The sequence below is a fragment of the Acyrthosiphon pisum genome, chromosome A1 (genome assembly GCF_005508785.2).
Source record: "Acyrthosiphon pisum isolate AL4f chromosome A1, pea_aphid_22Mar2018_4r6ur, whole genome shotgun sequence".
NCBI lineage: Eukaryota > Metazoa > Arthropoda > Insecta > Hemiptera > Aphididae > Acyrthosiphon > Acyrthosiphon pisum.
The window spans coordinates 60794403-60820811 of record NC_042494.1 but is presented as its reverse complement, the minus strand read 5'-3'; the positions used below and the strand labels follow the sequence as shown (position 1 = coordinate 60820811).

The following is a 26409-nucleotide window of genomic DNA, read 5'->3' as shown; positions in this document are numbered from 1 at the left end:
CATGATGTAGATTTCACTACTTTGATAGGCCGACTTTTTTGGTAGGGAGTTTAGAACTTGGCATTTTTTCACGGTTATGTTTTTGTTGGGGATATCATTTATTTTTGTGGGCTTCAGCATCGTGGACGATGTGTTATTATTATTTATTTATTTTTAAATTTTTTTTTTCATATGTTTTATATACTTTCTCTTGTATATTTTGTATTTGAATAAAATAAATGTACGAAAACATTATTATGTTTTATAAATATAATATATTATATATAAGTCAACTACAAACAATTCCTTGTTACCATATTGTAACGCTGTTTGAAAGTAAACGTTTATGCGTGCTAAGCGCGCCACTTCATACGTTTAGAAATACACTCACTGAAGCGGTATAAATTTTGAAAAAAATTCAATTTTTAGATTTTTTCCTTTAGTTACACTGTAAGACCTATCTTTGTGCCAAATTTCACGTTTCTACCTATACGGGAAGTGTCTTATAATTTTGATGATCAGTGAGTGAGTCAGTAACAATTTTGCAAATTTTGAAATCCTCCCATTTTGAAATGGCACAATATTAAGGGCTCATTTTCATACAGCGTCCTAAACTACTCGAGATTAATCTGTGTTTTAAATTTCAAAAGTTTATCTTAAGAGGAAACAGAGATATATATGTTAGAAAAATTGGGAGAATTGGTTCGTGTAAAGATACACTAGCATTGCTGGAACTTGGCCTGGCGCACTGCCGTGCGCTCAGATAATAGTATAGGTAACTATAACCTAAATTAAGATCCTTGGATCCCAAATTCAAAAGTTTTCTCAAATATTACCTACATACATACGTCATTTGTATAATCTCAACCATTCTCAATATCCACTAAAGTTTAAAACGCATCCAACTTCTTCGAAACATTGCAATTTTTGCCACATGTCAAAATGTTCGGCCATTTGTGAGCAATTCGTAAGTATATTTTGTAAGCAAAATTCAAAACTTTAAAGTCGCCCCTCCCTTTCTCCTCATAATTGAAGTTAGCCGTGCTTCATGGAGTTTTTTGAACTTTGACCACGCTGAAACGTTGCGCGCAAAGTACATTTGTAAGCACAAATTTAGGGAATCTAACCTCTAGCTTCATCACGCGCTGCATAACAGGTATAATAAAGGTATTCAGGTAGCCACCTGTAATATTATAATATTAGTTATAATATTTTAACACACGTCATGTAATATGGAAGCCGAGCGGACTCAAGATGATTCTTCACGCATTATCGCGCTGTGATTTGTAATAGGCGCAAGTGGTGTTGCTGCGCTGTACACGTCATGTCCGCCGCCCGCTCTAATGGCTTGGTCCATTTGCACAGGTTGCAAAACCCTCGTTCGCCGCCGTAATCGTATCCATTACACGGTCGGTTGCGTGGGCGCGCTGTTCTCAATTATCATCAGACTCTCATTAAAATTCCGCCTGTCAAAACGTTTTGACCGGCAACACCGATTCGAGCGTCGGCGATCCGTGTGTGCAGTGCGCGTGTGCGTGTGAGTTGTTAATGTCGCGCGTTTGTCAATTTTTTTTGAAAAAAAAATTTCGGTCGTTACATATTATTATTATTTTAATATTATAATATACTAACGTACGAGACGACGACGGGGCTCGTTATTATTATTGTGTGTGTGTGTAAAATATATGAGTAACATCTGATATAATAATTATAATAGCCGCGTTCAGAAATAATATTATAATATACAACGCGCACAGATCGCATAATTACACAACGCGCTAATTTTTATTCATTATTATAATACTGCAGGAGATTAACTCCCGGCGAAAAGTGCCGAGGGAAGGCGTTTTACTCGGATTTAATGAATACACGCTTAAAAGCGCAGTCGGGCTGGCGCGAGGGGCGTGTGTGTCGTGTGTACGCCGTATATAATATAATACAAGTCTTGAAGTCTGTATAATATAATATTATATTAGGTATTATATATGAATTATATTATTATACAGTATGTGCACCGCGGTCGAACGGTGCGCGCTCCGCTCGCAGGTTAGGTCGAACAAGTGCAAAAATTCCTCCGCCGGCGACACCGGTTCACGGCCACAAAACAACCGGTTTTCATTGCCAATGCACAAACATATGTGTTGTATTTGTGTGTATAATATTATGTATATACGCGTTTGTTACGCATACCATAGAAACGGTAACTATAGCACGAGATGAAGTCCATCGGTCGCGAATATAAATAAATAAAACGTATGGATACAGGATAATAATAATAATAATGGTTAACATATAGGTACGAAACGTACGTGCACGGTATCTACATTATGTTACATTATCATTACGATTTACGCTGCAAATTTTATGGAATTCCCGTATGTTTTTCGGGAAATAATGAACAAGTGACGTTAACGACTTTAAAAAATTCGGTCCGAGGCGAAAGTGAAAATGTGACAGAATTTTTTATATGCCGCGCGTGGGCGTTTTATAATGCTTAGACACTTCGACTGCTGCAAAGTTATTAGTACGGTCGGCGAGACACATAATATTATATACCATACGGCGCTTGACGTTATGATGCAACGAATATTATAATTTATAATATTATACTATTTCGTTTGATGGTGCAGATAGCTATAAATCGATTTGGCGACATTTAATAATAATAATGACACTATGTTATGTGGTCTTCGTAGTGTGTATGTAATAATAATAATAATTTAATATAATTTATAATAAATATAATAATAATAACATATAATATAATGTGTACCATGTACGTGAAAAGAAAGGACATAAAATATTGAAATCGTTTCGTAGCGCTCGCCTTAGTCACCCCCGTATATAATATTGTGTGGTCAAAGGTCTCTCGTCGCGTATAAATAATTACTATACGTCCTACGCTCAGTTATACTCTGTCCTCGTGTGACCTGCATTGTGGCCGCGTAATTATACATTACAATAAAATCACCTAATTCCGGCACATATCTGTCGAATTTGGTTTAAACGAAAATCATAATATGCTGTTACATTGATGAAAACACAATTTTTGGTATGTTACAATAACGATCTTCACACATCTTAGCTTAGTTTTATTTAAACAGCAGTGCGTCGATACAACAATTTTCCAGTATTATCTCGACAGTCAGACGTCAAAAAACATGTCGATCGAATTATCCCATCGGATCCAACCTTTTGACAGTAGAGGCGGTGTATTATTTAAAGTCTAAAATAAAATCTCAAGAGATGAATGCAACAAATACCTACGGTTTGAAATGCGCTATGTATAATATAATGTACTGTGAATAATTTGACCGATCGAATCATGTATTATAAACTTTTTATGTTCCGTCGTGTAACGCATAATATAATAACCTCGGTCGGGGTTTTTTTAACGCGCGCGGTGGTTTCCCCGAATTATTCGCCGCTAAAAAAAACGGTCGTAATTATTACTCGACGACGATTATACAGTTATTACTATACTAATAGATACGCGTGTGCACACCTCTGTGCGTCTGAATAATTTATACTGCGAGTGTGAAGTTCAATTGATTGCTATTCGGCCGTGCGGGCACAGATCTATTATTATGTAATAATTATTATTATGAATTATATTTTAAACACGTCTCGTCGAGATTATTACTGTTGTGTATACATAGCATATATTATATTGTCGGCAGTCGACTGACCCACTATTGTTCAGTTGTGCTGCAAATAGAGCAAACCCTCCCCACGAAGTGGGTTGTCCCGATGAAAAAGCGCCATAATACTAATCACGTTTTTACACAGATTTTATATTTTTGAACCATTCAAACCGCTTCGTTTTTCCAGTCTTGAATGTTAATGTTTAAAATGTTTAGCTTTTGCATTTTCTCTTAAAACTATTATAATATTGTCTCCGCGAGTTGAATTTTTTCATCGTGTCGGTTCTGAGCGATCGTTTAGTAAATACTTCTATACCTACGTTTTTTTTACTCAAACTCAATAATATTATATGGAAGAAGAAAAAACACGCGTAAATAGCCACCGCAGAAGTGTGCAGACCTGCACGTGAGGAAGGGAAAATGAACGCACAACATAATATAAACGTATACCTAATACGTTTTCCGATCGAACGCAGTGAGGTCTCGCTCAGTGCAGTAGCAGTTTTTTCCGGTCGAATCACTTTTTATTTTTTCATCGCTTTACGCGCACGCATTCCTTCCGACGAGTAGGTATACTATTAATGCGCGTTTAATGTACAGACTGCTGGCGGTCGGGGAAGCTGGTTGTAACGCATCTGTGGCACTAAATTATTGTGCATTATTGGTACTCGATACTTCCGTCCGTGTAGAATGCTGCAATTCGGACCGCCAAAAAAAATACGTTTCCTCTTTGAAGCCCCTCGAATACGATTATTGATGTCTCTATTTACATGCACACGCTGCAGCAGCAGAACAAACGTGACATAATATAATAATATACCGCTATACAGTAATAATATGTGTTCTTATATTTACATTAGATTATAGATCTATTACAACTGCGCCGTATTTATCGGTATTTCTCGTCGGACCCGTTATAGTAATGATATAGGTATTTACTAATTACATAAAGTATATTAAGTTCTGCAGTTAACTATTCTATTTAAAAACGACTCAAATTAGTGACCTTCCAAGTGCGTGTGTTTAATATTATATTGTAATATGCGCTCATTACATAATAATTATAAAATTTTGTGTAGGAAGCGCGCGCATACACAATAATATATAATATAAAATACAATATACCTATCCGCGAACACAATGGACATCATCATCGGACGTCACGGGTGACGACGACAATAACGAACACGCGACTGTTTACTGCCGCTGCAGACTCTCCACACACACATAATATTATTATGTAGTACCTTACCTTAATTTACTTGAGCCGCCGCCGACGTATTGTTTAAACGGTTTTCGCGTTCATATTTGAATATCGTGTGCGTACACGGAATATACATTATGATACAATACTGTAACGTACGAAGGTGTACAAATGTACGCGTTATACACTTATACAATAATAACAACAACAGCATATTCAACGTCTCGATATGTATCGTCATTTTTTTTTCTCCTATATATAGATGTTTCCGCACACACGGCATTATGTTTATAATAATAATATAATCTTTCTTCCGTCCACACATAAATCGTTAACCGTTATTGAGACGCGAGCGACGTGGCGGCGTTTAAGTAACGGTAAACGCTTGCGACGAAGGGAAAAAGCGCGAAAAAAATTTCGCCGACCTTGTCGCGCGGCCTGAATACCTACCTATATACCTACCTACCTGCCTACGTACCTACCGCGTTCGCCGTCTGCCGATCGACGTCGTTGTTTCCCACACAGATCATCATCCCGGCGATCGCCTGTTAACGACATCATTAATTGATTGTAGGTACAATATATCATATTGTATAAACGACCATGTCCGGCCAACATTTTGGCGTGCTCCATAATATGAGCCCTCCCTCTCCCGAACCGATGCTGTATCGATCGGCAGCCTTCCGCGGTTAACTAATTAATATATTTTGACTTAATAAAATATAACTTAGGTACTGAAATATTGCTATAGTGAAAATGATAATTGATTATTTCTAAATTGTCCGGAATTACCCATAACTCTAATTTTGTTGAAAGTCTGGAACTCACTTTCAGTCAAAAAAAGTGGCTCATTCCATTTGGCATATGGCTACAATCAATATAATTATTCATGCGTATAAATACATATGAAGTTGCGAAAGTTTATTTTCCAGTTTTCCGCACAACAAATGCGATCAAATCTAAACTAAGGAATGATATACATTGCGATGGATGAAGTCAGGAGCGTATTTGCAAATCCAATCCCGTAGCTCTTTAAATACATGTATTATTATATAATTATTGTAGCCCCCCCTCCAACTCTGTAAGCTAAATTTATTGTCATCCACCCCCCCCAAAAAAAAAAAAAATACTAAATACACCACTGGATGAAGTTAATGCTGCGTTTCGTTAAAACTATTACAATATACTCGGCACACCTGAATACCTGATCTCAAAAATTCTTTCAAATTTCCGATCACTGAGAAAAAAATGTATAAAGTACCTATACCTATCTGTTATCAACATGATGTTACTGGAATTCTGTAACGTGCAATTTTTTTAAAACTTTGTTAGTTCGGTCGATACGTCGTGACCAGAAAAAAGTTCGCCACTTGCACTGCTACAAGAAGCATTATTGTGTTTCTTATTAATTTCCGTTGCAAAGGTCGATGCCGAGTTCGCCGTCTATACGTGTAGGTGTCGACGCCGTCGGAAGTCCGGATTATGCAATATCGCCGTTGCAGCTAGTACTTCTATATCATTCCCCAGAGAAACCCGCCGGCCACAACCGGTTCCCGACAATGTCTGGAATGCGCACGCGGCCCGGTCCGTCTCTTGCGTTTTAATTTTATTCTCGTTTTTTTCTGTCTCCCGCCCGGAGGAGGCTGTGCCGCAGCAGTGTTGCGATGCGTTTCGCGGCGGCTGGTTAATATATAATATCCCGGAATAATAATCATATTATTATTATTATTATATACGGCCAGAGATGGGCGTGACCTCGGGAAATTCGGTAGCTCCGACACATAAATCATTCGGCCGTGCACATGCACTGTGTGGGTATACGCATATTATTATTATTATATAATATATTATAATATTATTATTATGTTATACGGATTACAATATAATGTACCCCCATAAGAATCATATTGGGAGGACGGCATATAATCTGTGCGGAAAGATAATGATAATTATTATTGTTGTTGACATAGCGCGTGCACCATGCAGTGAACGGATTAAAAAAAAAATTGTATTAGGTATATAATATTTTATTTTATAGGTAGCAAAACCACGGTTCGTCGGTTCATAAAATAACATGGGTATAATAAGGTATTATTATATTTTTGTATAGGAGAACCCGTGGTTATGTAGTCAAAGGGACCGCGATATTGTGGTAAACAATATGATCGTCTTAATTAAGAATAAAGCCGGGACATAGCAACGTTGTTGTTGCCTCTTATCATATTATGATTGGCCGTTGTAATAATGGCATCATAATCCTTCGCTAACCATGATCTACCAGGACATTTCTAGAGTTAAGGCGCGTTTCCAATATACACGTTTGCGTGTACGTACATACAATTTAAAAATACTTTTCTGTGATTGGTTGGTGTACATGGTAAGCTTTTGGTATACCAAAGTGTTAATACGTTATTACCACACGATTAAACCGCGATACCGCGTTGTAGGATCTAATTCGACAAGTCCCTGTACACGGCTGTATATCGATAACATATAAATATAATATATTATGAGGTAACTAATATTTTACCAATCCTAACCCCATCAAATCCACCTTCACTAACCTGGCCATAAATGCACGTACACGTGAACGTATATAGTGTAAACACACTCACCTTTAGGCCACCGAGCGCTCAACGCGACAGACGATGTATGTAGATGTGATCCCGGCTTTCGTGTTTAACCGTACATAATGTTTGACAAATATTTAAAAATATATATAAAATAATATTTAATAATTATGATTATTTTTATCACAAACTCGCGTCAATAAAGCTTATGCTTTGTGCAACAATAGAAGTTTAGTTTTCATCTCATCATGGTGGCGTGGTTATAAGTTCAAGTAAAATCTATTATATAGATAAAAACGTACATCGTTCAAAGGAGATCACTGCAAACATTAGTGTGGTATACGAATAATACCGTTTTGATTCTTTTTAAACCACGTACGATTCAACCGTGTAATGCGCAAACTGATAAAAAAGAAATAATTGTTGTTTTCTTTCATACGCGTGTACGATGTCGAGTGACAAAGCATTTCGGACGATTTAACCGAACGTACCAAGCATACGCACGCACGCGATTTTAATATACCATAAAACCGGTTTTAAACACTTCAAACGTGCACTCTGTGGTTTGCCATAATGAATTTTCATATATTATTATTTATTTATTATTTATTATTAGTATAAGGTATAACACATAATAATAAACACAACTTAAATTCGTGGAATTATTTGCGCGCACCCAGTAACGTCCATTAAACTATACTCGTTATTATAATATTATATTGTACGAAAACACCCCGAGCCGGACAACATAATAGTGACTACGAATGATATCTACGTCCAGACGACTGTATCATACCTCTATAATAATTAATAATACTATGACCATGTCGTGGCCTGCAAGTATAATATTATTATTAATTAATAATTATTATTGTTATTATTACATCTCGTTAGTATATAATAAGAACTCTATTTATAATTCATATTATTATTATTACCTGTTATGACGCGATGTATGGGCGAGGTATGCACATAAATCACGTGAAGTCGATGAATCGTAACATGCGTGCCCGTATTATTATTATTTTTTTTACAATAAGCACGCACAGTTAGATATACACTGCTGTTATCTTATGTTGATAATTTCTAGGGAACGGATTTAAAGTGCAACAGATTTAGAGTGAAAATATTCAAATTTATAATAATAAATATATATAACGTTTGCGCATTATTTATAAAATGTATACGTACACATAATAATAATATTATGATAATGGTCGACATTTTTATATCTGCTGGATATCTTAATCTGGATACCGTTTTAACCAAACCTAACCTGTAGGGACAATTCAATTTTTTTATTTTACTTACGGTATTAACTGTTAAATATTTTGATAAAGTTGCTTAAACTGAAATAGGCTATACTTTTCCACCGATTACGTAAACACCCCTTTAAGATCAGAATAACATTACGCTACCTTGTACCCGGTGTAATTCGGATATCCTTGTTAGGTCTGTCGATCGGCCCCTCAACGCTTTGCACTCATTGCATTCCCGTAAATAAGCTAAACTGCAGTAGTCATGTAGTATGACGCTAACTAAAAACTAACAAGTAATAATATAATATTATGTTAACTACAGGTTTACAGTGTCGCCAGGTTTCGGACGCGTCGTCGGCCGGTGTAATCGCGTCTCGGTCGGTCCTCGTCGGCCGGTGTATAATGACAATCAACTATAATATTATTCTGCCACAGTGGTCGTATTTTTTATTGTACATTTTTTTCGTCTCAAATGTCATTGTAGAAAAAATAACGATAATTACGATGATTCAAATTAAAAAAATACCATTGCTACGAGACCATCGATCCGTCGCGGTCTTGCGGCGAATCGCGAATGCGAGCGCGACGAATGCCGCCTATATTAATATAATATTACTTTGTTTATACCTAGGGTACGTCGCTTCCGGCGCCTTTCAGTTTTTTAAATTTTTAATGTGAACCGCACAAATTATAATATAAGCGTTATAATCATTGGCTCAAATAGGGGGGGGGGGCTTGAGGCGACTTAGTCCCCCCAAATGTCGGTCAAGTCCCCCCAGTTAAAAATCTAGTAATTAGTACTAATTTTTATAATCTGTGGTACTAAGCAATATGGCCTATTGGGAGGGGGCTTGAGTCCTCCCAAACAATTTAATCAATTTGCGCCTATGGTTATAATACGCACAAAGTTATAATATTTAAAAATATATTATTATACATTCGTCGAAGCAGAAGGGTTGTACTTTGGGTCCAAACAGGGATGAGAGACATCCCTTACAAAATATTTTTCTAACAAAAAGATTTACTGTAATGTCAATAAATATAAATTTCTTGATTGGAGAATATCCCAACCAAAAATTGCTGGTATTGCTGTAATTGCTGTGTGGTGTATGTGTTTCAAATAATTATTCTGGTCGTTTAAATATACAATATTATACGTCTTAAAGTTACATTGAGTCTTCAAGAGGACTAATTTTTTATTTTTTCCATAGAACACGAAACGATGGATCGTTCGCTAAGGCCAACTGTTCCGCCGTGGCCACCATCAGAGAACTGCCCAGCAGCAAGGAAAACCGCTCATCGCACGGCAACAACGGCGTCAAGTCCGGTCGAGTAACGGCCCGCATGACTGAAACCTGCGACGGACACATACCCCGACACAGGGCCCCACTGCCACCCGTGGATGTGAGTTTTTTTTATAATTATCTATTTTAATATAATATTGCACATGGCTTATTGCACGGTGTGAATACATTATTAAATATAAGCATTGAAGAAAAAAAATTAATTTAATCATAATCATAATTATAATTTACCCGTCATTCCGCCTATTGATATAAAAGTGGGTTTGGTTTAAACTTTTTTATAAATGTCCCCTCCGGAAAATAATTAGATGCATCAATTTGCTCGACAACTTGAGTAAAAATGGTTGGTTTTCATATTTTGAAACACGTCATTCATTAAATGATATAAAAAATCTAAGTATTTCAAAGGTCAATAATTTATGACGACTCATAAAGTAACTCAGAATTGTCATAGATGTATAATAACAATTATTGTATAAATTATGTTTGGTGAATCATCCACCCCGTATACTATCTACTACGGGGCGAGTTGACATTCGTGCGTAATCGACGGTTTTTTTTATCAAGTTTATTAAACGCCTTCCGTGGTTATTATTATGAAATATAATAGATTAATCTATTTTGTTACCTTCGTAGCAGCGTGTGGTAAGCGCGAAAAAATTTAATCTAAATGTTTTTTTTATATTCGTCCGATATGTACAACACCGATATCAAACCACAAAAATGTATGATACATTTCTTCTGCGTGTGTGTGCATAATAATAATATACAATATACCTATAACAGGTACCACGCTATATTTATCTCCAAACTTGTTTTTCGATGAATACAACCTGCGAACTCCTATAACGATACCATCACACTATTTATAATATTATTATCTCGGGTTAGGCTGATAATAGGAACACACAATTTTATTGTGTTCCGTGTTCGTCGGCGAATCATTGGAAAGCGTTATTTAATAGGGGAGCCAACCATTATTATTTTAATTAATATAATTAATATACAATTAGAAAGTTAAATTACAAATTAACAACTCACAGCGTGCATTAGTGTAATGTAATAATAAATTAAACTAAATACTGATCTATACACGTATCTAAAATCTGTTATTCGCGTGTGTGTAAATGTATGGTACATTGCAGAAAGGCCGCAATATGATTTAAAACTATGGAAATAAAATAGGTATTGCACTCGTAATAATTTATCACAGTGTAACTTTAAAAATCGATATAATATGCCCAATGCCTTCGATATGTAAAATTATTATAGACGTTATTTTGTTTTTGGCAATAACTCATTAGTGTTTGTCAATGCGTTTCTTGTGCTTTTATCTGTTTGTTCGCAGTGAGTTTCCGGAATATCGTATCACGTCGCATACCTCAAAAAAATGCACACATTCTATAAGATTTTACTACGAAAACCTGCTTCATTAATGGCATATGTTTCTTCTAACCAGCTAAATAGCTTACCGCATTCGCTAATGACGTTTAACTATTGTTTGTTATATTGTTCCGTTTCCTATAATATTTTAAGTTATTTTAAATTTCAATATCATAATATAATACCTATGATGTACGCATATAGTATTCACTATATTCTCCACCTCTAGTCTCTAGTACTCTCTACCTACGTATATTTTAATTAAAAACAGATAAACACTCCGAGGTGAATGGGAATCGTTAAAATTAATATAATATAATAATATAATAATATAATTATATGCATAAAAAATAACTCCTTAAAAATTGAATGTGTTTAAAAACAAAAACATTGCTGTAGAAATAATTCACTGGCTTATTTCAATGCAATTCTGTACAAAATACTTAACGTCATGACTTATGAGATAATAAATTGCATTTGAAATAATTTAATGCTGCAGGTGCAGAAAATAAAACTTTTAATCATTCCTTATGAAACACGTGTCAATAATTATACACATTTTCTTCTTTTCCATCGATATCGTTTTAAATAATAAATTGTTAATAACTACATGATTTGTACGGCACAAACAAGAGTTATCATAAAAATGATTTTAAAATAAATTAGAAATCGTATTGGTATAACGCATATTATAAAGGCATCTGAAAACATATTATCTCCGTGTTTTTTTTCTATGTGTATAATATGCTTCATAATATTATTATATCGACAGTACGATTATTCATCGACGTAAATATATTATACTCGGCGACTCGAACCAGGTACGGTGTGCTCTTCGTCGACGTGATGATGAACCAGTTACATTATTATATCGATTGATGCACGTCGTGTGTGCGTATAAAAAATATGAAAAAATTCCGTCCGTGGGTGTTCGGCTTATACAATGATAGTCGTACTTAAATGAAAAAACAAAAAAAAATATCTTCGTCAAGGACGAATTTGAGGTCGATGTAGTCGGAAGAATCATAGTCGCCGCCGCATATCCGAGGGAATTTTTTCTTCTCTAGTTCGTCAACAACATACTCGGCGGCTGCGTACTTGTTGCATTATTATATTATTATATACCAACTACCGCGCAGACTACGTACGCACGCACTACCGACAGAAACAATGAGGTCTCCGATTATTGTCTCGACCGATTGGTTAATTTATAAACAATAATTATAACATGCGCACGTTGTATTTCATTATCTATTTCCGACGACAAGGTCAATCCGAATAATTGTACTATTGTAGTATCGCCGACATTTTCGTTAAGATTCGGTGTTTTCGCGGTTTTTTGGGTTGCCGCTATATTGTCCATGTCGTTATAATATAATATAATATAATATCATTGCATGTGTGTGTGTAGTATGTTTACGATAATAAAGAAACGCAAACATGTGAGTGTATACAAACGATCCGTTTTTATAGGTCAAGGACGCTACTTGCGGACACGAAAAATTTCCATCCTGTCCGGCCACCACCGCCACGGCGACGACCGTCAAAAGCAATGGAATGTCCGTCACCGCGGCCAGAAAGTCCTGGGCGGAAGAGCAGACGGGCAGTAGCGGCATCAGCAGCAGCAATAGTTACCCGAAGGAACAACCGCCGCCCATCGTCCGGCCGTATCCCAAGAGACTGTCCAACGGGCTGTACACGCAACAAGTAAACACGCGTGCACACAATATAAATATTATTATAGACATATTATAAAATATTATACAGTCTGTAGAAGAAAAAAAAAAGAGTAGTTGTACTAATAATATTTACCTAACCGATAGAATATTAATTATTATTATCATGTCGCGCCACCCATACTGACGAGAAATCATCTCGTCATTATTTATCATCGATCTCCTTTCGTGTACACACAAATATATTTTATATTTACGACAAATTCATATTATTGTACGTCTTATCGTCTCGGCTTTTTGTACGCGATATGATATTTGACTAAAACGCCATTGCTTCTGCGGCCACAGCCTAGGTGCTATCATGACTTAATAAATAATAATAATACGCGCTCGAAGAACGCGAGTGGATCGGTGAAAGTCGATGGAAAAATATGTAGAAAATACAAACCTTCGGGGGAGGAGGAGTATGATATTCGACCAAACGTAAAAATACAAATAGCCTGATAGTCTCGCCGGTCGAATTCGTTGCAAAGCCGTTATTAATTGGTTCGAAATTTCCTCTCTCAGAAAACTCACGATGACGATACATAATATTATTATGATATATATTTTCGTAACACTAGGCGAGACGTTATTGTGATAATATTATTATGTACACATACGACCCCGCCCGCGCGTGATTTACGAATAATTAATAATAATTTAAACGTTATAGTTCATATTAATATTATTTTAAAGGCGACATTATTGGCCGTACAGTAATATTATAATGTGGGACTTGACGACGCCACCGCCGCGGCCGTGTCCGTCTCGAGATGGGTCACTGACTTTGAATCGCGCGGTCTTCGGACGCTTCACGCTCCACCGGTACGACACACGCCTTAAAATATAATATTTCATGATTACAATATTTATCGCCGCGGCTGTGTAATAATAATACTATTATTGGCGATTTCGTGGTCGTCGCGCGCGCGTTCTCGGTCCGACAACCGAATCCGATCGGTGTCGATCATTATAAATAGTGTTGTCGTTGTTAATAATCGATGTTGTTTCGCGCGATCGCTGGCATTATAATAACATATTATACCTCCCGGGGTCACACCTCGTCGGCGACGACGATTTGAGACGTTTGAAATATAGATTTTGGTCGCCACGCATAGTGGAAGCGACAATTTATTAATGATGTACAGTTTCGTTTATAAAAATATTCCAAAAAGTGCCTATACGATAGAGCTTGCGATTGTCGAGCGATAAATGTATATTGTATATAATATACTATACAATATTATGCTCTCGGTAAAACGTTCTCGGAAAAAAGCGCGCTAACAATAATAATGACGATGACGACTGCGTGCCGGGCAAAGGACGCGGTATGCGCGACCGTGCATTTTTGTGATTCCGCCGAAGTCGGTGCACTCGACCTGCAGCAGCTGCAGTCGTCTGTACGTTGCTCAGGTGCAGCGACAGAGAGTGTGTAGATCATGGGTATAACAACTGCAGTCTGTGTAATTTCCAACAGGTATTAATTTAACCGGACCCGTGACGTGCACTCGCCGTTAATGCAGGGTAGTGTAGTGTTTTCGTGTAGTGTGTTCTTATGTAGTGTATATTTTGTCCCCGTGTCCTTGCAATTTTTCGAACTCTAATCGCCGAATTGTAGCTCACAGCTCGCCTTATGTTGTATTACACACTGCACACAATCGTTATCTATATAATATTATCATACAATTTGTTGAACGCTCTTCTCCCGCGAAGAATTCCGGTGCCCTATTCATGTTGACGAACCGTGTCCGGTGTGTTCGCCGCGAATCGATTTGTCGTCGGGCGAGCCTCGCTCACCGCGGAGAACCAGGCGTGTCGGATGCGAATAACGAGCGAAACACTTTCGGTGTGTACGGCAGCGACGGTGCGCGGATAAATGTTTGTTTACCGAAACCGGTTTGAGTATTAGGGCTTACAATATATTATAATATGCTGTCGGCCAGACTTAAATGCCGCCGAAGTTTTTGACCCCGAGCCATTGTTCGTATATACCTGTATATATATATTTTATATGTATGTGACGGGGAAACACCACTCAGCCCATACCATCGATTAATATTATGTAGTTTTATATAAATATACATCTAATCAAAATAATAATGTAATGATAGCACAATTTAGGGACGATTATTATTGTCATGTCATAAAGACATGTATCTTATTGTCTATAGATCGTATATTCACTATTCACGTTATATAATATTACACAGTATGACATATTAATATTATTTTTTTTACGCAACATTAATGGCATGGACCGTTTTTTTTTGAGCAGTTGAAGACCGTGATGGAGCGTTGCGAAAAGGGCAAACCTGAGCTGCTGGACCGGGTGCGGTCGATGAGAACCAAAAGCGGTGGTGGCGGTTATGTGGAAAGACTGCAGCAGACCGCCGAGAAACATTTTTGTGTGCCATTATCGACGACTACCTTGTCGGATCCGACGGACCCAAAGTCTCAGCTCACGCAAGCGCAGCTAGAAAAGTATTCCAGAGCTTACGACGACTCACCGCACGTTAGTGACCGATTTCATATTTACTAATATATATATAAGCTTTTTGGCGGAAACGTCGACGCATATTATTATTATACTGTTGTTATATATTTTGAAAATTGTGTTTTTTGTTTCCGCAGCGAGAAACAGACGAGTACTCAAGCTGTTTCGACGGTAGCGACAGCGCGTTGTCCAGCCATCTGACCAAGGAAGAGCTGGAGCATTACACGCGGATCTACGAGGAAAAGTCCACGTCCCAGATCAGCTTGACCGAGAAAACGGTGCCCTCGCACCAACACCAGACGTCGTACGCGCAGAGCGAAGGGTACCACAGTTACGTGTCCAGCACCGATTCCACGTCAACCCCGTTCCTGGACAGGTATATAATATAATTGGACTAAATAAAATGTCGCGAAAAACCCGTTTCTGGACATTCCATTTATAATACAACGGTGGACTTATTTGCAGGTTAAGGAGAGACAGCGAATCGGCAGTCGTGGTCGTCAACAGCAAAGACTCGGAAAAACCCGCTGCCACCCAGGGGAGGGACTCAAGCGCCAGCTCCGGTTCGTCTAGTGAAACGCTCAAGTGGCATGGTTCCAACAGTGACTTGAGCACCGTGTCCAGTAGCGGGCACCACCGGGCAACCACCCAGCTCATTGCGCACAGCGCAAAGGTTTCAGCGCCGCAGAGACATCACTCGGAGTCGGTGATGAGCGTAACCGATGGATGGTCGGGCGTTAGCGTCCAGGAGCACAGGGTCGGCAACCAGAGAAATATCCGGAAATTGTTTCCGGTCAGCACGTACACGGTACAACCGGCCATGGTCGTAGACGAAAAGACTTCACCAAAGTACGAACGACTGCGCTGCATACCTACCTATATTATTTTGTTTATGCTAGTAAAATTTTGACATATCACATAAAAACCGTTTGTTAAACTCATTTTACCCACAAGTACCAGTTATGAGTTTATCGTATTTTAATGTATTTGGGACCATTGGGACGAAAACAAACACAATTGCACATTAAATCCGTAACTCGAAAGTCGAAGTTAATGTCACGTCAATAATATTACTTATTGACTTTGTCTTTGTCATCATAATAATATAAAATATTACTGTGGATAAACATTACACAATCGTAGTAGGACAGGTATTATTTACACATCAGTGTGTAAATGTATAACGTCAATAATTAATTATTAACAATATTACATGGTTCCGAGTAATTATTGAACGATCCGTTATCACTACATTTGACGATGTACCCGCACAATTTGTATTGTTCGACGTTTTTATTATTATTATACTATAAAGATTTATATCAAAATTTAGTTTTCTATTTCCATTCACATCTCGGACGTCATCTGCTTATGCATAATAGCATACTCTTATCAAATTTATTTATCTTATTTTTCTTATTATTCTAAATGACTAGGGTAAAGTATAACGCGTTTTATTCCTGTGTTATATATATATCAGATACGGTTATGTAGAGAAAGCTACTCTATTATAGTATTATAATTTATAAGCATACTTTAACCGTATTCTAATTATCTCACTTTGACAAAATATCAAACTAGTAAAAAAGCGCATCGTTGATCGGTTGTTTAATCTTTAAATACAAAAAATTACATTTAATCAGTTTTGGTTTAAAATCTTGAGGGGTACTGTACTGCATACATAATATACATAATCTAAATGCGGTTATATTTTTTATAAATAAACGGTACCAATGTTATCACTAGATCATATTATTGTGATCATGTGGCTTACATGTGATTTACATGTGTATACACGTCATGTATATTAGTACAATTGTGCGGATGAATTTTAACGTCTGTTTTGAAACCGTTTTTAGATCTCCGCCAGCGCTGACGGTGGCTGAACGTATCAACGAACTGGAAAAGCAGCAACAACAGCAGCAGCAACAGCAACAACAGCTACAGCAAACGCCCAACAAATTCACGTATTTCGACCCGGAAAAGAAGCACAGAGTGGCAGATCACTCTCTGAGGGCCATACAAAAAAGGGCCTTGTTGTCGTTTTACGAGAGACACCAGCCCGGGTCGTCATGGCGGTCTGAGCCGCAGCTGTCGCCACCGCCACCTAGGCCTCCGCCTATACCCTGCCGTCCACGGTTACCCACTCCGCTGTCTAGGCGCTCTTCCATTTCGTCCGAATACGACTCTCCGGCCACTTGGAACGACGTAAGTCCTAGCACCTTCTTTAGTAGTCCTTCGGTTGAGTTTCGGGTGCGGGGTATTAGCACTACAGCATTATCAAGAGTAAATAGGTGACTGGAAGAGACTTGTACCTATGTAAATTTCTTAGACTGCGTTATACACAAAAGTCCACTGGAGAAACTGAAGCACCCCCCAAGCTGGGAGGACACAACATTTTTTAACACTTGATATGAAAGGTTCCTCCACGACGCCATACATGTATCAACTTCTTTAATCTTTAATGGTAACAACTTGACAATTGTATCGTTATAGATACAATTATTATAATTACATAAATTAAAAACCTAGGTCTAAAAAAATACTCCACGATAACGGTTATATCAGTGTCGATAAATCTATATAATATATTGGTATTTTTAGAATGTCCTACCTAAAATATAAAATAATGTTTAAAGTTTCTGACTCATAATGTTATCTATAATATGATCGTCTTGAGCCTTCATATAGTTTAGTATAGGTATCTAATATAGTGATATAACTGTGGCCATGACCGCTTTTATTTTTACCCTCGTCGATAGTGCATTATATAATATTATTTATTATAATCGTGTGTTTCATTTTACTTTATGTCCGCAGGATTGTTCGAAAGACGACAGTTCAGCCGAAGAAGCAAGCAACGCCAACCCCAAGGAACTCAGTAAAAACAACCCGCTCAGGAGGTACATAATACACTATAGAGTTACAAAATATATCGAATTAATATTTTATGTATGTTTTTCATTCAATTTATGTCAACACGATTCTTGTACGCGTATACATGGAAATCGAACGGTTAAAAATACTCCAATAAAACTAAAACGGATGTTAAATAATATAAATTTGACAAGTTCTTTTGCTAATAGAAACATAATACCGAGCGATTAAGCGATTTGCTCCTTACATTTTATTATTGATGAACTCTAAATTGCCTATACCTAACCCCTTAAAAACATTTCTGTTGAAAAATATGTAAATAATAAAAATAGAAAAATGAAACTTATTCGAAATAAACTAATACATCATTATTTGGAAATTTATATCTTAATCTATAACTTCTTACTTAGGTACCTATTTAAAATAAATTATTATCATATTTGTGTTATGTTTATTATATAAGTTTTATAAGATTAAGGGAGCTCCAGCGTATCATGTTTTCAGGAGTAATATTTAGGCAATTTGACATGACATGTACATTTGGGCAATGTCTATGTGTGAGTATTAAATTAACATCAGTGTGGGCTTCCGAAAATTGCCAACGGATGCAACTCTTACACTTGCACGCAATGTCAATTATTCGCAAAAAATAAAATATATTCTTGTTTGCATGACTATAAAAACTACTAAAAGTGGTAGTAAACAAACATACTTCCTGAAGTTTGATTGTAATTACGAAAAAAAAGGTTGATTTTAAAACCTCTAGTCTATGCTCTTTTGGAATTACCTTTTTTGATTTAAAATGAGATGTGCCCTAAATAAATTCAAATGTAATGCAATTTTTTCAATGGGTTTTTTTAAAAAATCTTAATTTTAAAGTCCTTTAAAATTTTAAATTTTAAATCGACTTCCTACAAAGTCTAGATATTTTTCCAAACAGTTCATACACGTATAAAAATTATAAAATCGTATATTCCGAAGTATGTGTAATTTACCACCGCTTATTGGTTTAAAACGTATGAAGTGTGTTGCAATCCCCTTAATTAAATATATTTCCTGGTGTTACTCACTTGGGATTATTCTGATTTGTTTTAAATTTGTAATTGATTTAAATTCGTAATCAATCATTATTCATCATTAATCCATTAAAGTAAAATAAATCTGATTCTATAAAAAAAAATAGACAAATCGTAGAACCATATTTTGAATTACCAGGTACCTAATTGCCTACTTTTGAAATATAATTATATATTTTTTAAATTATTTATTTATGTACAGTTTCGTAAATGGTGAAAATTAAATTTAAAATTCTATAATCTAATTAAAATATAATAATTTAGTTGAAATATTAGGTATAGTTTCGTATTTTATATCTATTTTCAGGTTTATGGAAATATAAAATAGTTTTAATTTATTTACTTAACTATACTTATTAGCTACTCGTTTATTTTACATTTTAATCTATAGGAAATATAAATCAAACTATGATTAAATATAATTATAAAACTTGGCAAGCCAAATAGGTAGCCAACTTAGGTGATAAGTTTATTAGACAATTTAATAATTTAATGCATTTTTAAAGTTGGTTATTTTCAAATTAATTATAAATTCGATAATTTATTACTAGATTTAATCGGTAATAGAATATATCGCTGGTTATCTGCCAAATTTGTGTATGTATACTTCACTATAACAGGTTTCAGCTGATAAAAGTAATGAATCATCGCACTGCAGTATTGAGTATTCACTATTAGTATATTAAATATTTGTTTAACAAGTTGTAGATAATGTCGTCGTTAAGTAATAGGTCGTCTTAAAAATCGTTACATGATAAAAACCAACATAAATCCGTATATATGCAGTTCTAACCGCTTGTTTTTGTACATTACTTAGTTCTAGCTGTGGTTCACTGTCGACAGCGATTCTTGGGCCTATGGTACTTGGACCGTCGATATCGATCGATGATTGGGTGCCCGAACTGCCACCTAAGAAGAAACAGGTCGCTCGGCAGCAGACGCCCCAAGCGAAACGCGAGCCTAGTCCAGACCTACCGCCCCCACCGCCAGTAGTCGATGATGACGAGCAAATGTTCATATCGGACGAACCGCTGCCGCCACCGCCACCGGAGGCAATCTGGCCAAAACCTGAGTCGCTGAGAAACGAAAAGTTTCTGCGCAATGGTAAGGAGAAGAGACTGGAGAGCAGTTTTAGCGCCGTCGAAGACGTGCTCCTCAGCAGAGACTTTAATGCCAGCTGTGGCGGCGTATCAACTGGATTGTTCACTAACAACAATTACCATCTGCATGGCCACCAGCACCAGCATCAGCATAACACGATGAGCGAAAAATCAAAATCGCTGTCTTACATATACGACAGCCACAAAGCAGTGCCTCAGACACCGGTCAAGTCGTTCGCCATTGAACTGCTGCAGCCACCCCTGCTGCCTGCACCGCCACCGCCCCCACCATCATTACTGACGACAGACGAAAAATCACTACAGTTTCCGCACAACGGCATCAAGGAGTTTGGTCGTTCATCGAGCGTCCGTCGCAATAAACTCACCATACCCAACAAGGACTACTGCAAGTCTGAGTTCTCGGCCCGGAAGTCCGTGTTCCAGGGTGCCGGTAGTTCGGCGGTGCCCAAACAGCAGGTGGTCATGTCCACCGTAAAACCGCCGGCATTCAGCGCGACCATTTCCACGGTCCAGAGCAACGTGGTCAAACACCATATCTGCACCCCACTGAAAATCACCAGGGACACGGATAAGAAAGCGGTGGCGGCGGCGGTCACCACCAGGTCGCCATCATCCGCCAAAAGTCCCGTAGTCGTTGGGCCGCTCAAGTCATCGGGAGTGTTTCCCCCGTCCCTCGAACCCAGCTGTCCACCGACTCTCTACCAACAGTGAGTACATTTTGAAGATTGAGTTACTATATACATATTATATACCTAGGTATTTTAGAAATTTGTCTAACAAATTATTATGATTTTTATTATAAACCGATTGCTTGGTGTATCCAACGACCGCTCCACGAATTCTAGTGTGTGTCTAGCTTCATGAACGAAAATGAAATTATCGTTTTCGTCAAAAACAACGTCGTAAATATAATTAGGATTAAAATTATGTGGTAGCGAGATGAGGAAATTAAAAATTGATCGTACATTTAAATGCGTATACGTCGAAATTGTTATTACTATAATAATTGTATATAGGTACACGGTGTAAACAAAAAATAGGATTATAGGTTTATTTATTATACTTGTTTCTCATTCGGTTTCTATTTACCGAACAAGTAGCTGGATATTGCAGAATACTATACGAGACAAAAAAATGAGTTTACGGATTTCTTTTGAGGTTAATTCTTTTTTTATTTCATTCGTATAATCGTATGTAAAATCGTCAAATCATGTATCTTGCATGCAAACTGATTAAGATAAATATTATATATTATGTTGATACGAGCATTTATGACTACGGCTACGTCATTTTGTGATTTACCAGTTGGGCGTGCACGCATTACGGTTGGCCTATATCATTTTTGTTAGGCGCGTGCATGTGTTTTCGGTGTATTAATATTATTATTGCCATAGTCGATGTTTTCATTTTTATTTTGTACGCCAGCCGATTATACTTCTGCAAATATTCGATTCGACTGCTCTCGAAGTCGCCGATCGGTAATTCAGGCCAAGGAAAAAATTAGTATTTTCTCCCTACCCTTGGCCCTAATCATCGGTTTTAGATTTGATTAGTTATTAATTATGTAAGTGACTATTATTATTATTATTATTATTATTGTAATAAGTAATAACTATGATGATGTTGTGGTGGAAAAAAATGAAAACCGTCGCGACGAATAACAAATATTATTAAAACGATCTCATAGACTATAACAAAAGCATAATAATGTCTTTGTACAGTAAAAACAATGACAAATTGAAACACATTAATCATTATTTGATCATTTTTGTTGTATTATTTTTCTTAATCTAAACGCAACAATAATGATATCGTTTTTGAGGCCACAAAACACACAATAATAATAATAATAACGTTTTGTTTTACTTTAAAAACGTCTATACAATTTAAGTGTCAGACAAAACGAAAAAAAATAATATATTTAATCACTGTGCCACTAGCTGTGGTGTTTGTGCATTATAATAATATAGGTACTATCGTTCGAATTGGGTTGTTTGCGATTTAAAGACGTCGAGTAATGTCTATATTGTTATGGCGCGCACGCATTGTACAGTATAATAATATTATTGGCTCTTGTCGCATTGTGCGGCGCATCCACTTTTACGTTCCCGCGCCGTATTGTCATCATCGATCTATCAGCACAACAAACACTATACACCGGTAGTCTCTTCATCAAAACCAGGATATGATAACATCACCGCGACGATGATCATATAATATTTGTCGCGTTGAAAACCGATCGATCAGCAACAGAGTCGCCGCCGCGGATAACAATAATAACATAATAAACCGTACAAGAAAGCTGTTCCGGTTCGTTAATATAATAAAATCGTAAATATATACAATACACAGGTACGCGTTTTCCATCGCACATCATTATCGTCGCATTGTATACGCGTAAAAAACTAATTAACGGGCGCGTTTATATTTACTTGTGTGTGAGTGTGTGTATTTTTCTAAACTCGAGTATTACCCGTGTACCTACCTCGCATTATATGGACATTATTATACGAGCCTACAAATTGTGTTTAAATCTCATACGACGCTCCTCGGAGGCTTGGAAGCTCGCCATAATAATAAACGATATTATTATTATTAGGTATTGAATATTATATTATATATTTATATGGTGTATCGTGGATCGCAACATGGATGGAAATATGGGGAAATACGAAAAGAGAACGTATGCAAATATTGAGAGAATGGACCAAATATCCAAAAATGTCTAGATTCGAGTAAACGGGAGTGCGATGGATGTATATTATGTCGACATAAGGATAGTCTAATGAGACTAGAGATTAGTCAAAAAGCCTAAATTACCTGTAAAAGCTAGAAAAAAAACCATGTGAATCGTGGGTATGAGGTGATAGCCACGACGACTGTAGCCAGAGAGGCGGGGTGAAGTAAGAAGTTCGAGTTGAGCATAAGAAGACCAATCGGCAAAAATTAAACAAAAATATAGAAAATCAAAATCTTAAGCGCGATATCACTCCGCGCGAGTGATGACGTCGCAGAATGTCGAATGCATGTCACTGTTGGTGCTCCAATGTTTATCGGCTGTCGATCGCGTATATCGATCTCGTCTGCGATACGATAACCAAATGACAGCTCACTATTGGTACAATACTACAATGTGTGTACGGTCGGCAGCGGTGTACCTAAGTAATATATTGTCCTCAACACAATAACGATATATATTTTATTATATACATTATAAACGGGTACGCGAAAAAGCGGATGTCGGTGGACGCGTGGGCCCTCATTAGTAGCAGAGTACCGCGGCCAAACGAAAGCACCGGGTGACGTGCTCGCGAGGGTTAGGCTCAATGTCAAAACTAGAAAGTGATAGTCGTCGCGTGTCCAAGACGACGTGTACCGTTCGGGTCCGTACAACGAAAACGACGCATCGGGTTACCGCGGTATTGACGCGTAGTCGTACGTTATATTGTATTTGCATGTACACGCGGCGCGGGAGTGTCAGACTTTCATGTCTTGTTTTTTTTTCACGCTCTTATTTCTGCTTTATAATTTGTCAAATGCACTTATAAACGTGTAAGCTATACTAAATTGTAGGTACACAATAATTTATTATTATCGTCTTAATGGTTACAAGAATTTGGTGCGAAAATAGAAGTTTAAAAAATTAATTTTGTGTCCACTATAACCCCACAATATTTGTTAGTTATAACTTATAACATGATATTAAATACTTTGCTAACAGACACATATAAGACATAATATTATGTAAATCATTTTACTAGGTATAACAATTACTTTTTCAAACAAATCTAAGCATGTATAAAAGTATAAAGGTTAGGTATAATGAATAATGATTATATTTTATTATATCATGTATATAGAACATACATTTTAATTGATATGTGTCAAACCCTTTGTTAGCCAATTTGCCATGGTCTCCACTACTAAAAGGCTCACTCCTCCGGTAATAGATTCGAGCTTTCAGTTCCGATTTGTGTCGCCATAATATTATGATATTATGCTGGTACACAGATACCGGAGTTTCTTCTGCGTTGTCCTGAGAATACTGCAGTACACCATAATAATATGGCTGCATAACATTATTATAAGTATTTATAACGAAGGCACGAAGCAACGTCGCCACGACTGCAGCAGTATAATGTAGGATAATGGACATTATCATTGTTATAAATAGGTATAGGTACCTAGTATATGTGAAACTGACGAATTTCGTGTGTATACCCGCGCGCGCGCGTATCGTAGGGATTGATCTAGAGTGAGTTCTAGAAGAAAAGAAAAAAACGGAAAATGGAAAGTGCCGCGGATAATTTTATACGACGACGAATTCTACCTATTTATATTTTGAAACCTATTTATAATCGACTAAGGTTTATACTACGGATGTCGGAGATATATACTTAAACATTATGTATGTATGTATAGTGTCGTTGCGAGTTTGCGACAATAGATTATGGCGGCGCCGCGTCGTTATCAACTCGATCTGTGTGTTTTCGTGGAAAAGTCGCCATTGTCACGTCCATGCTCGTGTACGAGAGGTTTGTGAGTGCGCAAGTTTTTGTGTTTAATTTCGATCCGGACAAATTCAATTAAATGGGCACAATGAACCAAGTATCGAATTTCACAACGAGCGCGTGTATTATAATATATATATATATATATATATATATAGGTGATACGCGCCTCACTAACAGTTGGTAAATTGCTTTTTATATTTTTTCATTATCTCAGTTTATTATATTTTCTTCTTCTTATTCTATTTAACACTTACATATTTACCATATATCCTTCGGCGGTCGCGTAAGGATTACATCTCCGCAGTGACTCGCCGCCCGACGACCCATTATTATTGCAACGTTTATACATAAAGATAGGTACAGGTACTTTATTATAGGTACCTATTTTATTTGTGCGTATAATGGATAACGCGCTCTCATGTGTGTGTGTGTGTGTGTATATAATATAATATAAAGTACACCAACAACAAAAAGGGTGAAAGTGTCGCGAACCGAGTGAGAGTGTCACAACTCACAGCTGCCTGTATCATATTATTGTATATACCCGCGTGTACTGAATGTGTGTAAATGTTTTAAATACGTGTGCGAGGAAGGCGGCGGGTGGATGTGTAAAATAATATTAAAATCGTTGTGTAGAAGAGACGCCGTGCGGACAACAATAATAATAATAATAATAATATTATATCTCAACCGCGCACGGCTCACGCCCACGTTTGGCATCATTTTATTGTACACGCGACACGATTGTGCGCGTCGAGACTTTAACCGAAATATTGTCAATATACCGATGGTTGGACCTATATATTATATTATATACCCATATTGTAACTGAGCTCGGACTACTGTCGAATTTTCAAAATATACCTGTCGGCGGTTTCCGATTTTCGATAAACCTTCGCGTTAAAATAACCAATAATTCTACACATAAATATACTACTACGGTCGTCCGTATTACGCGCTTTCATGCATATAATATAATTACACTTTCCCGGTCGTATCATCTCTACATAGAAGACTAACTCGTAACGTCACCGCCGCCGGTATAATAGACTGCATTTGTTTTTTATTCGAAGAACGAGACTACGTATTTTAATAACGTATAATACAATATAAACAACCGCAATCCGTGTGGGCGGCTTCTGCTGGGAGGGGAGGAGATGGGGGTAGCTTGGCAACCGCCGTCGTAGTAGAAGCAATATTGCGACTTCACGTAACATCTATCGGAACTGGATTTGCACTCGCAGCATTATTATATATTATTATCGA

At 37.0% G+C, this 26409-nt stretch overlaps 1 protein-coding gene across 5 annotated transcripts in view; it reads left to right on the top strand.

Moving 5' to 3' along the window:
- Positions 1–26409, top strand: part of LOC100166532 (protein Shroom) — a 173540-nt gene that overhangs the window by 103117 nt on the left and 44014 nt on the right. For 4 of the 5 annotated variants that reach the window (XM_008183349.3, XM_008183350.3, XM_008183351.3 and 1 more), the window contains 8 exons: positions 9868–10060; positions 12817–13050; positions 15337–15573; positions 15693–15931; positions 16021–16404; positions 17415–17763; positions 18376–18458; positions 20326–21336. In XM_008183349.3, the coding sequence (XP_008181571.1) occupies positions 9868–10060; positions 12817–13050; positions 15337–15573; positions 15693–15931; positions 16021–16404; positions 17415–17763; positions 18376–18458; positions 20326–21336 (2730 nt within the window). Of the gene's footprint in view, positions 1–9867; positions 10061–12233; positions 12519–12816; positions 13051–15336; positions 15574–15692; positions 15932–16020; positions 16405–17414; positions 17764–18375; positions 18459–20325; positions 21337–26409 lie in introns of those variants that run through there. The other variant, XM_029487341.1, reaches the window with a different exon arrangement.